Source organism: Gadus morhua, chromosome 8, assembly GCF_902167405.1.
Source record: "Gadus morhua chromosome 8, gadMor3.0, whole genome shotgun sequence".
NCBI classification, from domain to species: domain Eukaryota; kingdom Metazoa; phylum Chordata; class Actinopteri; order Gadiformes; family Gadidae; genus Gadus; species Gadus morhua.
In genome coordinates this window covers 19,365,315-19,381,057 of record NC_044055.1, presented here as the reverse complement: position 1 = coordinate 19,381,057, position 15,743 = coordinate 19,365,315, and the positions used below count along the sequence as shown (strand labels likewise).

General features: G+C 47.0%; 1 protein-coding gene across 1 annotated transcript in view; it reads right to left on the bottom strand.

Annotated features, from left to right (window-relative positions):
* Positions 1-756: 756 nt before the first annotated feature.
* The window catches only part of LOC115549467 (potassium/sodium hyperpolarization-activated cyclic nucleotide-gated channel 2), a gene marked incomplete at its 5' end in the record, with an annotated part of 22,767 nt that continues 7,780 nt past the window's right edge, over positions 757-15,743 (bottom strand). The window contains 5 exons of the mRNA XM_030364688.1: positions 757-3,454; positions 3,867-4,031; positions 4,547-4,787; positions 5,186-5,332; positions 15,542-15,743. The exon at positions 15,542-15,743 is cut by the window's right edge and continues 18 nt beyond it. Coding sequence (XP_030220548.1) covers positions 2,505-3,454; positions 3,867-4,031; positions 4,547-4,787; positions 5,186-5,332; positions 15,542-15,743 — 1,705 coding nt within the window. The remainder of the gene's footprint in view (positions 3,455-3,866; positions 4,032-4,546; positions 4,788-5,185; positions 5,333-15,541) is intronic.

Sequence of the window (15,743 nt, the reverse complement as noted above, 5' to 3'; positions counted from 1 at the left end):
ATTACAAACTAACTAGTGAAGCCCTTTTAAAACACAATCACCTATACTTGGTTTCAAGAGTAAGCCGGCCTTCGGGAGAATTGATTTAAAAGAAACGGCAGCATCGTGGGAGAAGATCTGCTAATCAACAACACGTGAGTCACATGTTCCGTCACATGGCTCTAATCCAATCTCAATTCAAGGGGACATTTTGGGTTTGATTAAATCAACAGGTTGATTATGGGTGTGGGTATTGGGGGGGGGGGGGGGGGGGGGGGGGGGGGGGGGGGGGGCAGTCTACATTAATCGATGGGAAGCCATGCTGCACAATCAATACATGCCTCTGGAAAGGTAGCGAACCTGAGTGAAACGTCCATGGCATTGATTTTACAGTTTGGGCTCTGGGATCAATGACCTCCAAAGCTGGAAAAGTTGGACGCATTGTTTGTTATTACACGCGGGATCAGCTGCCTATTCTCCATTCTAATTGGTTCCCCTTCCTGTGACCTCACGCTTTAACCATGTGATGGAGGCAGGGTGAAGTGGCGCGGCCCTTGCGGATACAACGGAGCCATTGATTTCGATTTCAAGGTCATCGTGTGACACAAGGTGCTTAAGCCGACGTCCTCAGTGCTCAAAGTTAAATCCATTTAAATAAAGAAGAAGTTAACCAACTCATGCTCCCTTTCGCCCAATCGCTGAACACCTTGAAACCCAAGCAAAACAACGCAGCCACTCAACAGGTCACACAGCGTCCCCCCCCCCCCCCCCCCCCCCCACCCCCTTGCATCAGAGCCCCTTCTCCGCGGTCCCTTTATTTACATGGCAGTTTATGTCTGATTAGCTGTCTTCCTTCTCCCCTCACGGCATACATTCAGCAAGAGAAGGCTTTCGAAGTACACCAGCTATACAATGGGTATATTTTCTCATCAAAAGACTCAAACCCAAATGTTTGATGACAGGGTCTAACATCGAGAGACTCAACGTGGAGAGACATTCAGTTGTTTTGTTCATTTTTTCTCTGATATGAAAGGCAGAGGCTACTCCGCGAGGTTTAAGAATAAGGACTTTCTGTTTTTTGTAAAGGTCAAGTGTTTTTTTTTCTCATTGCATTTAGGCTATTTTAGGATTAAAGACAAATATCTGGGGATTTTTTTCTTTTTTTCAATAGTCTGGATTATTGGATTCTCCCGTGTCTCGTTTGATTAAGAAAGCGATATCTCCTCTTATTAAGCGCTCAAACATTTTTGGTTAAGAACATTGTCGCTGGAATACAATAATTAAAGTCAAGCCACAAAAGCTGCTGGATTCTTGAAGTTTTCACGATAAAAAAAAGAAATAATAAGAAAATCACTTTCCTGTACAGCATATTTATAGCTATTTATATTCAAATATATTTATATATATAGGCGGGGTAAGAGTATTGCAGAATTATATTGCATGTGTTAATCAATAAACTTGGACAAAAACAAGCAATTATACAGTATGAGTTGATCACAACTAGTTCCTTCCATAAAGCTTGCTGGCAGACACACTGGGCCTGCCGCAACGATCGGCCAATCCCAGGGTTTAGAGGAATGAGGAACGGCGCCCGGGGCGTCACCCAGCCTATCAGAACTCTCTCCGGCCTGACCAATCAGAACCCAGAATATGAAAATTCCATAGTCTATTCAAAAGTAAAGTGGAACCGAAACATACAGACGGACTCACGCGCACAAACGTTTACCCACAGATATACACTTACCATACACACAAACCAAATGTATGGCTTCTAATGTTGAATCAAGGCAGTTAAATAAATGGCATTTTCTTCTATCTTTCTTTTTTTTAGTTGATACTGACACAACCAGACTGTGTGTTCGACCTCAACTTTGGTTTAAATAGATACAATGAAGATAATATCCTTTTGATCGTTTTTTCATTAACTATTTACACATCGATGTAAGATCGACCAGCGGTCTAAAATACTATTTTCACCATTATTTTAAACAATATGAAGAGCAATGTGTTCTTTAGCTACGACTGCTTATACAGAAAGAGTTACACCCAAAACACTTTTTGAAAGCGTAAAATGTCATTGTCATTTGACTTCAAGTCCCTGATTTTCATTATAAGTCCAGCTCCTGCTAGATTGCATTGCATGGATTCTACACAGTATGCAAGTAACATTAATTATACGTTTCTCCATTTCATTACAGTAAAGACAGCGATATACGTGTTTGGAAGCAGAGTGTAAGGGGTGATACTAAGACTAAAGGAGCTGGCCCGGTCCGTCACGCCAGTTCAACCTCAGTGGTTCTACGTTAACTTGTCTCCTCCGAGGCATAGTGTCAGTCTTCTACTTGTGCATTCCCCTCCTCCGGTCACACCGACGCACAGTGCATCCAGTTCCAACGACTGGTGGCGTGGGCGCCGATCTTGATTGGTGGAAAGAGCCAGCCAACGGGATCGCCCTGGACGACCGAGAACACTTTGTCTTCTGCCACCGAGAAAAGAAGGCCTCCCTCCTGAAACCTCGACCAGGGTCACAAGTTGGAAGACAGCCGGTTTCTGGCAGAGTCTAGCTCTGGAAGGCTGACGATGGAATCTTTTTTGGAAACGCCCCGTTCTGGGGGCGCCACGGCGGCGGCACCGGGGGCGGGCCCCGCACCGGGGGCGGGCCCGGCGGGGGGAGGGGTCGAGGCGAAGGCCACCCTTTGAGGAGGGCCCGCCGGCCTGGCGACGCCCGAGGGACCCGGCTGGCAGGCGTGGGGGGGCGGGGCGGGGCCGATGGAGGTGTTGGAGGTGCGCGTGGACGGAGACGGGCTGGGCGCGGCCGAGGGCGCGTGCGGCGTCCCCTCCTGAGGGAGCGAGGTCTGGGAGGCGGAGCGGGCGCGGGCGTCCTGGCTCAGGGTGGCAGCGTGGAGCGAGTGGGTGCTCTTGTGTGAGGGGGGCCTCTGCTGGGTCTGTGTGGGACTGGGCACGTGGTGCTGCACCAGGGAGAGCTGGGACCCGGAGGGCCCCGCCCCGCCCATGTACTGGAATGTCCTCGCCGGGCCGGCCAGGGGGCTCTGCACCGGGGGGCTGGAGATCCCGAAGGCCCCTCCCAGTCCCTGGGGGGTCATGGCCTGCAGGGGGGACATGGAGACGGGGCTGGCCAGGTTCTGCATCACCTGGAACCTTCTGACCATGCGGGGCGACTGCAGGGTCCCGGGCCCCACCATGGGGCCGGCCCCCATCTGGGGGCAGAAGCTCATGGCCACGGCCTGCTGGAGGGTGGCGATGGCGGAGGCTCCGTGGGACGTCCCGGGCGGGGCGAACATGCCGCCGATGGAGGGCGTCATGGACATGGCGCGCGGCCGCTGGAGGTCCACCAGCTTGACCATCTCGCGGTCGTACTTGACGATCTCCTGGATCATCTCGTTCTCGCGGTTGTTGAACACGCCGGAGTTGAGGTCGTGCTGCACCTTGTGCATCAGGATGGAGTTCTTCTTACCTGCATTAGGACGTGTGGAGAAAAAAAGAGATCCATTTTACAGACACGTACAAATGTGAGCTCATTTGGGTGGAAAAAAGCGCAAGCGAAGCAAAGGGTATTCATGTGGAACTAAGGACGACGGAGAAGGAGAGAGAACAGTAAAAACCATAGAATGTGCTGTCCTTTAACACCGGGGAACAACCGCTCCCCGGGAACGAGGCCCCATGAAAACAGAGGTATCAATGTTCCCCCGGAGTGTATCATTACAGGGTCGGCTGTCGTTCTGAAGGGACATCACAGGTCACGTTCAGCCGCTGATTTGACCATTACCACCTCAGCTTGAATGTCATTTTCCGGGCACTGGTCCAAACAGCGCCAGCGCTATAGAGCCATTGCGATCCATGGACCTTGATAGGTTGAGCAGCGTTACCTATGCGGTCCAGGCGGTCGATGGCGACCGTCTCGAAGGCCCGCCTCATCATGGGGTACTCCTCCAGCACCTCGTTGAAGTGGTCCACGGACAGGGAGTACAGGCGGCAGTAGGTCTCCGCCCGCACGCTGGCCGTGCGGCGGCCGCGCGTCAGCAGGCAGATCTCTGGGGGAGGGAGGGAGGGAGGGAGGGAGGGAGGGAGGGAGGGAGAAGCAGAGGTGCAGCGGTGGGAACAGCGATGGGATTATAGGATGTGAAATATAGTACACTGTATTAAACGACATACAGGATATGCATTGCCACCGCCATGACATGTACACACAATTTGGAACAATATATTATAATATAACAATATTCGTCAGCCTCATAGCAAAATTGCTTAGGACATATTTTTTGGTGAAATTGATGATTTCGGCAGAAATTGATCATGGAATGTAAAAAGCTCTCTGATTGGCTTAGGATATAGCCAATGAGGCACAGGGAATAAGCATAAGCGTTAGGAGAGTCGATTTAGGTAAGATATCACAATTTGGCCAATGTATATATATATATATATATATATATATATATATATATATATATATATATATATATTAAAATGTCTTTCTGTGCTTCTAAATTCTGAATGAGACTTTGAAATATCCATTACTACAAAACCAACTGGAGAAAGATAAAAGTACCTCCAAAGTATGATCCGTCAGACAGTTTCATTCCCAGGGTGCCTTTGGTGATGACGTTACAGACGCCATGCTGGATGAAGTACATCTTCTTGCCGATGGTTCCCTCCCTGATGATGTAGTCATGGGGCTGGAAGACCTCAAACCGCAGCTTGGTCAACATGGCCGTCACAAAGTTGGGCTCAGCGTTGGCAAACAGTGGCATGGACGCCACCAGCTTACGGCAGTTGAAGTTGACGATTTCCTGACAAGAAGAAATGGAGGAATTCATTGAAATTGTGAAAATTATGAAACAATAAGAACCCGTACAAACAAATATATAAAATACCAATTAATAATTTCAAATATGTATCAAATCAAATATCTATATATTTCAATGTTAAATATAGAATGTGCAAAGTGGATGTAAGAATGTAAGTAGTGTGTGTGTGTGTGTGTGTGTGTGTGTGTGTGTGTGTGTGTGTGTGTGTGTGTGTGTGTGTGTGTGTGTGTGTGTGTGTGTGTGTGTGTGTGTGTGTGTGTGTGTGTGTGCATGTGTTCTTACGTTTGTGGGTGTGTGTGTGTGGGTGCATGTGTGTGCGTGTGTGTGTGTGTGTGTGTGTGTGTACATGCATCCATGTGTGTGTTCTGGTGCCTCCATACCTCTCTAAGCGGCTCGTTGAGCTCCTCGAGGATGCTCTCCTCATCAAACATCTTGCCCTGGTATCTGTGCTCGTAGTAGTCATGGATCTTCTGCCGGAAGTCTGAAGGCAGCTTGTGGAACGACATGTACTGCTCCACTTGTTTGTACTGAGAGCCAATGGAGAAGTGGAAAAACAATAGCTTGTCATTATAACAGGGAAGAGGTGTAAGAAACCATCACCATCAAATGCCACAAATAAAACGTCCAGAATACTTAACGTCACATATTGACATCTGATGATTGTGTTTATCCATATTTCTATATAAATAATTTTGTTTCTAAGTGCCAAGAATATTTTCTATGTACTCATACAGAAATGCATTGAAATTATTAATATAGACCAAGATGGGTCCATTTCCTTTTTATGTTTTGCATCACAGCTAACCATTGCTCGGACCTGCTCGGTCATACTGCAGCCTTATGTTACTGCACCCAAAGGTGACCTGGACTCAAAATCCTTTCAGAATATTAATCTCTAGAATCAGATGCATTTATAAAACTACAGAAATAATCAAAAATTCACCAAAATCACCACATCAAATCTTTAGACGAAGCCTCACAAAAATCATCGAACAGAATTTGTTTTATTGAGTTCCATTTGAGAAATATTGGCCAATACATTTGGAGCAGTAAGCCCATTTTTCTTATATGACCATTTTGTTACTGCATAAAAAAAACATACAACTATTATTAGGTGGATACCAATGACCCCCACTACCCATAAACCCAAATTGTGGTACTGCACCCAAAGGTGGCGCTATTTAAAAAAAAAAAAAATTCTCCTTACTAGATTGACCTGGACTCAAAATTCTTTCATCATATTAATCTCTTAAATCAGATGCATCTACCAACTACCATACGGCTATCATTAGGTGGATACCATTAACAGTGCAGATTTTCAGATCTGTACTCTTTTAAGAAAGCCCTTAATTTTCTTGTGAAATGTGTGCTTGGAGTTTTCTTGCTGTTGTGTGCTAATCAATAGACATTTTCAAGATGTGAATGAGGCTTCATGCAGTTCAGGAATGTCAGTGGCTCAATGGGATAATGCCGTGTACTGGTAATCCTTAGGTTGAGAGTTTGGATCCTGATTAGAGCATTATGAACAAGCTGAACATGAAATTCTGTCATTACCACTCATTTAAGAAACACAACATTGAACAGCACGTGAAATTCATCAGGCAATCAACATTCCGGGTCATTAGTTTCCAAGAATTGGACTGCCAAGACACAGTATGGCATTAAGGGGAACTTCTTCATTAACCATTTTTCTTTCATAATTAACTCTGTCATATTTATATTTCTTCCGTTAGTATTCTTGTCTACAAATGTTTAATTTCCCCAGAATTTCAATGATTTTTCAGGTATGCTTTGAAGAAAGCCCTTAATTCACTTGAGAAATGTGTGCTTTGAGTTTCTGGATGTTGTGTGCTTATCAATATACATTTTGACCATGTGAAGGAGGCTGCAGTTCAGGATTATAAGTGGAACATCTTTCCTTAAATATGTCAATTATATGTTATATTTTATATATCTTCCATTCGTTTGTTCTTGACTTTTAATTTTGCTCGGCCCCCTTTAATCACCGCTTGCGGTTATATTTATATTGGTTATTGGTTAAACGATGGATACACCCATAAATCCCGAGGGATAAGTAGTTAGATATCACTGAAGTGTGAAATTAGCCTCGGACCAATGCTGCGTTCATAAAAACATCACACACGTGTGGCCGCCTTTCAGACGGCCACACAGAGAGAAGCACACCGACTGATCAAGGGTATTCAATCAATCCCTGATCAATAGCATGTAAAGTATCACGGACAACACCGTCTCAGGCGGCCGCTTGCAGTTCACAAGGATGCTAATCACACTCGATCCACTGTGTCAACAGACAAGGCTGCGGCCGACACGTTCTCGCAGAAGGTCTTTCTCTGGGTGTGTTGGCCACAGACAAACACATTAATCTGGTCCTAAAACAAGTCTGGAGAACGTCAAGATAGTATCAATAAAAACTGATTCTTCATCTTACATATTTTACTGAGCAGAGGCCTCGATGTATTGGGGACAGACTTGAAGCCAAATGTCGTAGGCGCACTAAAACAAGGCAGCAGTTAAATATATAAAAAATAAAAACGGATTCTGCCTTTCACGTCACACACAGTTTAAATGTGCACCGTTTAAACCGTGTGAATTGGCCAGCTCTCTAAGCTATAAAGCTGTCCAAAAAACAGGCTGGGTGACAACAGCTAGGCCAGCCTGTCCTCCGAATCTCTATGTTGAGACGGTCCTATTAAACACTCCTTCACTGCTGCTGCCCGCACCCATCTCTATGGCCGTCCAATACATCACACACACACCAGAGAGATAAGCCTGACTGAAATACAATGTTGATCCCCCAGCACACTGGAAAATGGCACCTCCTGCTAGCACTGCTGTGCCCTTCTTAATGGAGACACAAGGTCAGACCAGCCCCAGATACATAAACAAAAAAGAGCAATTGGCAATCTTGAATTACTTTGCTGATTGGACCTGTTCATGCATAGCATAGCAGAAAAAAACAAACATATGTTTTGTTTCTGCATGTGTGTGTGTGTGTGTGTGTGTGTGTGTGTGTGTGTGTGTGTGTGTGTGTGTGTGTGTGTGTGTGTGTGTGTGTGTGTGTGTGTGTGTGTGTGTGTGTGTGTGTGTGTGTGTGTGTATTTGCGTTGTACGGTGGATGGGGACATCAGTATCCCATGCATTGCTGTGATTGTTATTCGACTTGGAGTATTTGTCGACCTTGCCTGTAGCTGACTCCTCCTCACGAGTCGTCTAACCAAACCCTGTCCTTTACGTGGGGGGGCCTATTGCCGTTCAAAAAACCACGAAGGAATGTGTGAAAACAAAAGCCCTCAACATTAGTGCAACATTAATGCAGCAGGACGCCCCGGTGGTGTTAATTGTAACGCTGCGTGCCATCCGCAGACGGGAGGTGGCCTGTTGAACTGTGTCCGTGTCAGCCAGGGTGGAACAGTTAATGCTGCAGCTGTTTGTAAAAGCAAGGAGGGCCTTCTGCATGATAATCAGCCCGGCCTTCAAATAGGAAACCACAGCTTTGTTACTGCAGCGCTACGCAGTGGAGACACATACGACTATGAGGATCCCCCTCCCCTCCCTCTCTTCCCCCCCCCCCCCCCCCCCCCCCCCCCCCCCCTCGACCCCCTGACCCGCTAAGTTCAGAGGACAACCACCCTCCTATGGAAATGGACATTGAGCGATGTGTTATGAAGGGCTGATCCGATCACGGCCTAGGAAGGTAACGTTTTAACGGCCCGCCTATTGAGCAGCATGTCCGAGAAGTGATGTATTGATTTGGACAAGTGGTGACCCGACAGCTCTCTGGTGTCACTTAAAGAAAAGGAGGGAGGGAGCCGGGCGAGGGGCTGGGCCAATGCGTCACAGCCCCCCGAGGGGTCTGTCAGCGATACAAAACAGACTCAAAGTGATCCTCTGTGTCATTTGATGACAGCGTCTACGCCGCCACACGCTTGACATCCCGGACATCATCCCATCCGGACTGCCGCATTGTGTGGACTGTCAGAGTGGTTCTGAGACTGCACAGTCGATGCTAAATGCAGCCTGTGTTAAATCTATGGGTTCGGTCACTTTGTCCGCCACATGTATCCCCAGAGAGGTATCGCTCTCGTAAGTCTTTTACTTCCAATGTTTTTTTCTTTTTTTCCCACTAGTCTCAGCCCTTCTCTCCTCTCCTTTTATTTTTTTCTCCCCTTTCCTTTTATCGTTCTCTTGTCATTTATTCTTCATCTTCCTCTTCTTCTTCTTCTCCTCTTCCTCCACCAGGCTCCTGGTACAACTTCCATGGGACAGTCTAATTCGGGCTCATCCCCAAAGACCACGTGGATTTATAATTCATGCACTTCATTCCCAGGCTAAACTCTGACGTTACATTGCTAAGACACTTTTAGAATGAGTTCTGAAGTCCAAACTCATGGCTTAGCCTAACCGTCTTAATTCTTCTTCATGGGCAAAAGTAATAACAACTCACTTTGAGTCTCAACTACTCAAATTAAATCAAAAGATGATATGGGTCTTGAGGAGTTGGAAATATATATATATACAGTATATACATTATATATCTCCAACTATATATATATATATACGTATATATAAATATGCCACTGTAGATGTCTCTTTTGGGAGATGGATCTATCCTTTCCTGAAACATTAGGTTAGGGGGGTGATGTTTGAGGACATTGTCTCTGCGGAGCAGGCCTGTCTCTGGGTGACAGGAGCAGCCTGTGACAGGGCTTGAGCAAGAAGGATCACTGCTCTGGCAGGACGGCAGCCACAGGAAGGGGACGCGCAGGAGAAGCCACAGGACAATCTGGTTCCCTGCTGCACGGTGCCAGTAAGCCACAACTGTTTGTCTGACTGCTGTCTGACTGACGGACGGCTGCTGGGTTTGTGTCGCTCTAAAGCGACGGCATGTGTGTCTACATGAACACCGCGCTGAACATTGGTATTCATCCCTGGAATCATGGATGCTACTCTGGTGCTTTGGTGTAGTATTTTTGGCTCTTAGTTTCCTTTTCTGACCTTTTACCGGATGTCTTTTGGATGTCCAAAGGGTATCACTAGCTGTCAATCATTGTTCCGATAGAAAGGTGCCAGACATGACAACTTGCCCTATTGGTCGCTTTTGGAAGGCATCATAAATCACAGTGTTTGGAGAAACACAGTAGTCCACAAGACCGGAAAATGAAAATGATACGAAAACTTCAATGCAGACTAAATGCATATTTTTCTAATATATATTATTAAGATTGTAGAGTCTAGTCTTCATTAGAAGACGCGTAGTTTCAATGGTCACCTGTTGATATTTACCAAAGTTTACAAAAGCAATCTCTCTAATACAAATATGCTGGGCGTTAGAAGTTCTTTGCGTTCTAATATGACCTTAATGAAAAGCTCCAAACTCGCAATTCAACATAACCCACATATATATTTATAACTCTGACGCTTCGACATAATCCACCCCAGTGCCACAGTGGAATGCTAGCTGGCACATTCCGCCAACACCACAGAGATGATGAGAATGACACCCAGTTAGCCCCCGAGTCACAGGCAAGGCTAATCCATTCAGCGGGGCTGTTATCAGCATCGGCTTGTCTGGCCTGGTTGGCACTTTCGGCTCTGGATGTTTTAAATAAGCATGTATCCAATACTAATCCTTATGGAAAAGTGGCAAACACATAAATACAAATATGTGTATGTTTGAATCTGACAGCCCATCCGAAGGGGATCCGCAGGCTCTAGTTCTTGATGCACTGGCATTGGCCAGCAGAGGAGACACTTCTGGAGGTAGAATAAAGACATGTGACAAAGGAGATTTGTGAGGGAGAATGTTTGCTAGGGCTACATTTTGGATAATTTGTTAACTTAAAGTGAGTCAGTTATTGCTGTTAAAGCATAAGAATATGACTGAGCTAAGCTACACTCTGTACTATACACTAATGCTACTCCAAATTATGTTTCAGTCATTCCTAGTGTTATCCACTAGCTAACAGGTTGTGTATCTTCCTCAAGCGGTCCTACCGACAGAGCAGTCGAGATAACGTGATGGGGGGGGGGGGGGGGGGGCCTGGGAAGCCCCATGTTGCGTGTGAAGCCTGGTGAATACAGGTGAGTCCCCGAGAGGAAGAGCAGAGAACGCCTTTGAAGCCGCGACAGCTCCTCGCCATCTGTTTCACGGAGCACACCACCCCAAACAGACGAGTTCCCATGGTGATTCGCCTTGTTGTTGTTGTTGTTGTCGTTTTTAACCTCTTAAGACCCATTCGCCCACCGGTGGGCGATTTGTGTTTGTTGACCACATGTTCCCACTACGCAGCGACATAACCCGCTTCAACTTTCATCATTACAGACATTCTATACATCGTTAGAAAGGGTAGAATCTCCACAATTTATTCATCCGGTTTTTTTTTTTCATAAATCATGAGCACAAAACCATAAATATTGATATTAACCAGCATGGTAAACCGGAAATGCCAATAAAACAGAGAGACTCCCTACCTTTGAAGCAATCCGAGAACCGTAATATGTGTCCATTCCTCAATTATTTATATTCCAAATGTCCGTGAGAATCCACTGATCAAAAGCATCCACATGGTTTTTCATAAAATTATTCCAGCTTGTGAATATTGTCGTGTAAAGTCCATTTGTTTACCATCTCCAAACTTTGTTCGTCAACTAACATCCAGCTTTTCAAAGCCGCATGGCTATTTTCTCTACCTCCAGTATGGAGTTGTTGGGTATGCTTGTTTTCATCACTTTGCTGGCTACAAAATGAAAGTGTCCCCGTCTTTTTCTGTTCAGTTTTCACCCCGGTACAGCCCGTGAAGTAGATGGAGCGCTCCCAGTTCGAAGGGCCAATGGGCTTTGTTTACTTTGTTACGCGGCTTTAGTATAGGGACAGCGTATTGGCTATTGATATATCAGTCACTTGGGCTTCTAGCCAATGAGTTTACCTTTCCAACGCTACCAGGCGTGTCCAGGTGTGATACGTATGAGCCGAGATATACAGCTGCGTCATCACGGCAGACAACTCGCTTTGCGCATGACAGAGCCTCCAGCGGACCAGGACGCACGCCGCACACATTGATCACATTGATTTCGCCGTTTACAATGGCGAAATCAACGAAGAAAACGAAATATTACACACATGAAGAAGCCCTCGCTTTGATTTTGGCTTCATCCGAGGACAGCGAAGACAGCCAATATGATTCTGAGATAGAGGAGATGTTCAAGCAACAATTGGACGAAGTCTTAGATCGGTGAGTGACGCCATCTATGTGTATTTTTGTGTGTGGGTTTTTATGCTTACAGTGAACAATGCAGTATAGTTATATAGTATACATTATATATATAAATGAAAAAATGACAGAAATGATATAAATGAAATGTTTATTTGTTTTCTATGTAAATAACACCCCATTGAATTGCATTTATATATTTCTTCATTATATTTGGTGACATTTGTGCATTGCATTGTGTTTGTAGGTCAATGTCTGAGGACAGTGATGCGGATTGGGAGCCGCAAAGCCAGACAGGCAGACCCCCGGCCCCCACTCCTACTGAAGGTGGTCGTGAGAGATCCGGTAGTGTCTCATCACATGACAATATCTCAATATGGCCATATCAAATGAATGTGTGAAAAAATTATGTTTTGAATCATGGAGAAAGGTTTTATAGTCACCAAAATGCTTCAGTAATGTTTCCAGTGTCACAGAAGTGAGTAAATGCATTTGGCACAATTTGGCCATTTTGGAGACATTTTGGAGAGGTTTGGGCCGCCAGTGACCACACACCATAAAAACTCCATTAACTCCCAAAGCTTTAGGCCTAGAACTCCAAATTTTTTTCCAGGTGTAGTTGGCATGATGTAGAAGGTATTTGGCATATTGCCATATGCCTTACATAAAGCACATCCTAGTTATTGTAGTTCAAATATGACCCATTATTTTCGAAAACAAAAAAATTGCTTTAGAGCCATGTCTGAACTGATGTCATTTAGGTTGTGTGTATGACACATGCCAAATAAACATATCTACAGAAACTAGAGCTTGTCAGCTTTCAAATGAAGTATCATACATCCATCTAGGACTTAGGGTTACTGTGTTATAAGCTTTTCCATTTGGGTATGTGTTTAGGCGAAAAAAACCAAAATACTGCCGGACCTTATTGGAAAGCGACAACCACGTGTCCAATGTGTTAAGCGGGTTGTCAGCCAGTAACTTCATAGTGAAGAAACAAAGCTTGCATCCAAGGCACATTAGGAAGAATAATCCAACCCCAGAAGAAGAAAAGGCAGAAGTCTGTTGGAGTTGATATACATAGCTCCCTCCGTCTGGGACTGGGACATTGCACCGAGACGTATGGATGGCAAGTCCTATCTGTCTGAAATACATAACTCACTCGGTCTATGACTGGGGCATTGCATGCATGGCAAGTCCTCTCTGTCTCCCGAACCGCGATTCTTCTTCCTCCTATCCTACTCCTTCAACCCCCCCTCCCGCCACCAGCCAGCCAGAGGCTCTCCCAAGGACACACACAACCAGAGAGAAAGAAAGAGAGAGAGGGAGAGAGAGAGAGAGAGAGAGAGAGAGAGAGAGAGAGAGAGAGAGAGAGAGAGAGAGAGAGAGAGGGAGAGAGAAAGAGAGGGAGAGAGAGAGAGAGAGAGAGAGAGAGAGAGAGAGAGAGAGAGAGAGAGAGAGAGAGAGAGAGAGAGAGAGAGACACAGACACAGAGAGAGAGAGAGAGAGAGAGAGAGAGAGAGAGAGAGAGAGAGAGAGAGGGAGAGAGGGAGAGAGAGAGAGAGAGAGAGAGAGAGAGAGAGAGAGAGAGAGAGAGAGAGAGAGAGAGAGAGGGAGAGGGAGAGGAGAGAGAGAGAGAGGGAGAGAGAGAGAGAGAGAGAGAGAGAGAGAGAGAGAGAGAGAGAGAGAGAGAGAGAGAGAGAGAGAGAGAGACGGGGATGTGAGGCAGGAGAGATAGAGGCAGGAGAGGGAGATAGGAGGCAAAGGCTAGAGCACCGCCATGGAGAGGTGAGGAGGGGGAGGGAAGAAAGACAGGGAGAAAGACAGGCTAGAGGGAGGCGGAGTGAATAAGGCCAATAGAGAGTTATAGAGAGAGAGAGGGAAAGAGCAGGAGAGAGAGAGGAAGAGAGAGGGAAAGAGAGAGGGAGGGAGAGAGAGACAGAGATTGAGGGGGAGAGAGAGAGAGGGAGAGGGAGAGAGGGAGAGGGAGAGAAGAGGGAGAGGGAGAGAGAGGGAAGAAGTGAGAAAGAGAGAGAGAGAGAGAGAGAGAGAGAGAGAGAGAGAGAGAGAGAGAGAGAGAGAGAGAGAGAGAGAGAGAGAGAGAGAGAGAGAGAGAGACATCGACGGAGAGTGCAGAGATGCGGGCTGGAGTGGGCAGAGGGAAGCGGCCATGATTGGCTACGTCACCTTCAGGACGACATTGGCAGGACGCACAGGTCTGCTGCCTCATCAATTCCGCTGCTGTTGCCCAAGGGGACATCATGTCTCCCATACGCACACAAACACGCACGCACACAAACACACAAAAACCAAAATGCACCCTCACCCTCTCTCGCTCTCACACACACACAAATACAATCTGAAATGCACACACTCCCAGTCACCTGCCCCCTCGCTCTCTCTGTCTCTGTCTCTGTCTCTCTCTCTCTCTCTCTCTCTCTCTCTCTCTCTCTCTCTCTCTCTCTCTCTCTCTCTCTCTCTCTCTCTCTCTCTCTCTCTCTCTCTCTGTCTCTCTCTCTCTCTCTCTCTCTCTCTCTCTCTCTCTTTCACTCGCACACACACACACACAAAAACACACACTTCCAGCTCTCCACAGCTCTCCCCCTTTGCCCGTCCCTCCCTACGTCTCACGTCAGCCTCCAGCCCACATACGATGTGGCTCTACCTGGCCGCACAGACCTGCAGCCTCTGATTGGCTGCCGGCAGCCAGCAACACTCCCACTGGCTCCCCAGCCGGCGAGACTCTGCTTGGAAACAGAGAGCAGACTGTGCTGCGCTCCAGGGCGGGTGCTACAACGCTAGCGCTCCGGGGCTAGTGCTAGCCCTAACCCCCCCCCCCCCCACCAGACCTGCTTAGACAGGTTGCGTTCTTTATTTAATTTCGATATAAACAGGGAGTGGCTCTGAAGGGCTCTGTAGGGCTCTGAAGGTCACAAGGTCATACGAGGCAAAGCGTCTCGTGTGACCTCTGGGACCCGCCACTGGAGGAGGTTCATGTGAGGGGTTGCAGTGAGATGTGTTGAGGCCCGGGCCTGCGTGTACTAAACATAGAAATACACAGGTGCTCTAGCTCGGCACCCCGTCTCTTCGTGCCGTTGTTCCGCGGCGGGGTTGTGAAGTGGCGGCAGAGTTTCTCTTTACAAAGCCAGGCTCGTGGAACACAACAGAGCAAAACAATAATTACAACCGCCGCCGGCAAGGTTTTAAAAAGCTGCCTCAGCCAAGGAGGGAACCTATCAGGGAAGGGGTTGACATAACACACACACACGAACGCACGCACACACACACACACACACACACACACACACGTACACACACACACACTCACACACAACTACACATACACACACACTCACATACACATAGACACACAGACATACACACACACACACAAACACACATACACACAGACACACACACGTGGAGCTCCGCGGGGACATTGGCCCCCTCAGTGGTGGGGCGTTCATACTCTCCCACCCCCCCCCCCCCCCCCATCCTGCTCACCTTTTCCTGGTACTGCCTCCTGGAGGAGTCCAGCGATTGGATGAGAGCGGTGGCGTGGCCAATGAAGACGGCGTAGCAGGTGGCTCCTACGATCATACTCAGCATGGTGAGCCAAATGTCAGAGAGGCTCTCGGGCGCCTGCCGGCCGTAACCGATGCACAGCATATGGCTCATGGCTTTGAATACGGCGAAGGAGTACAGC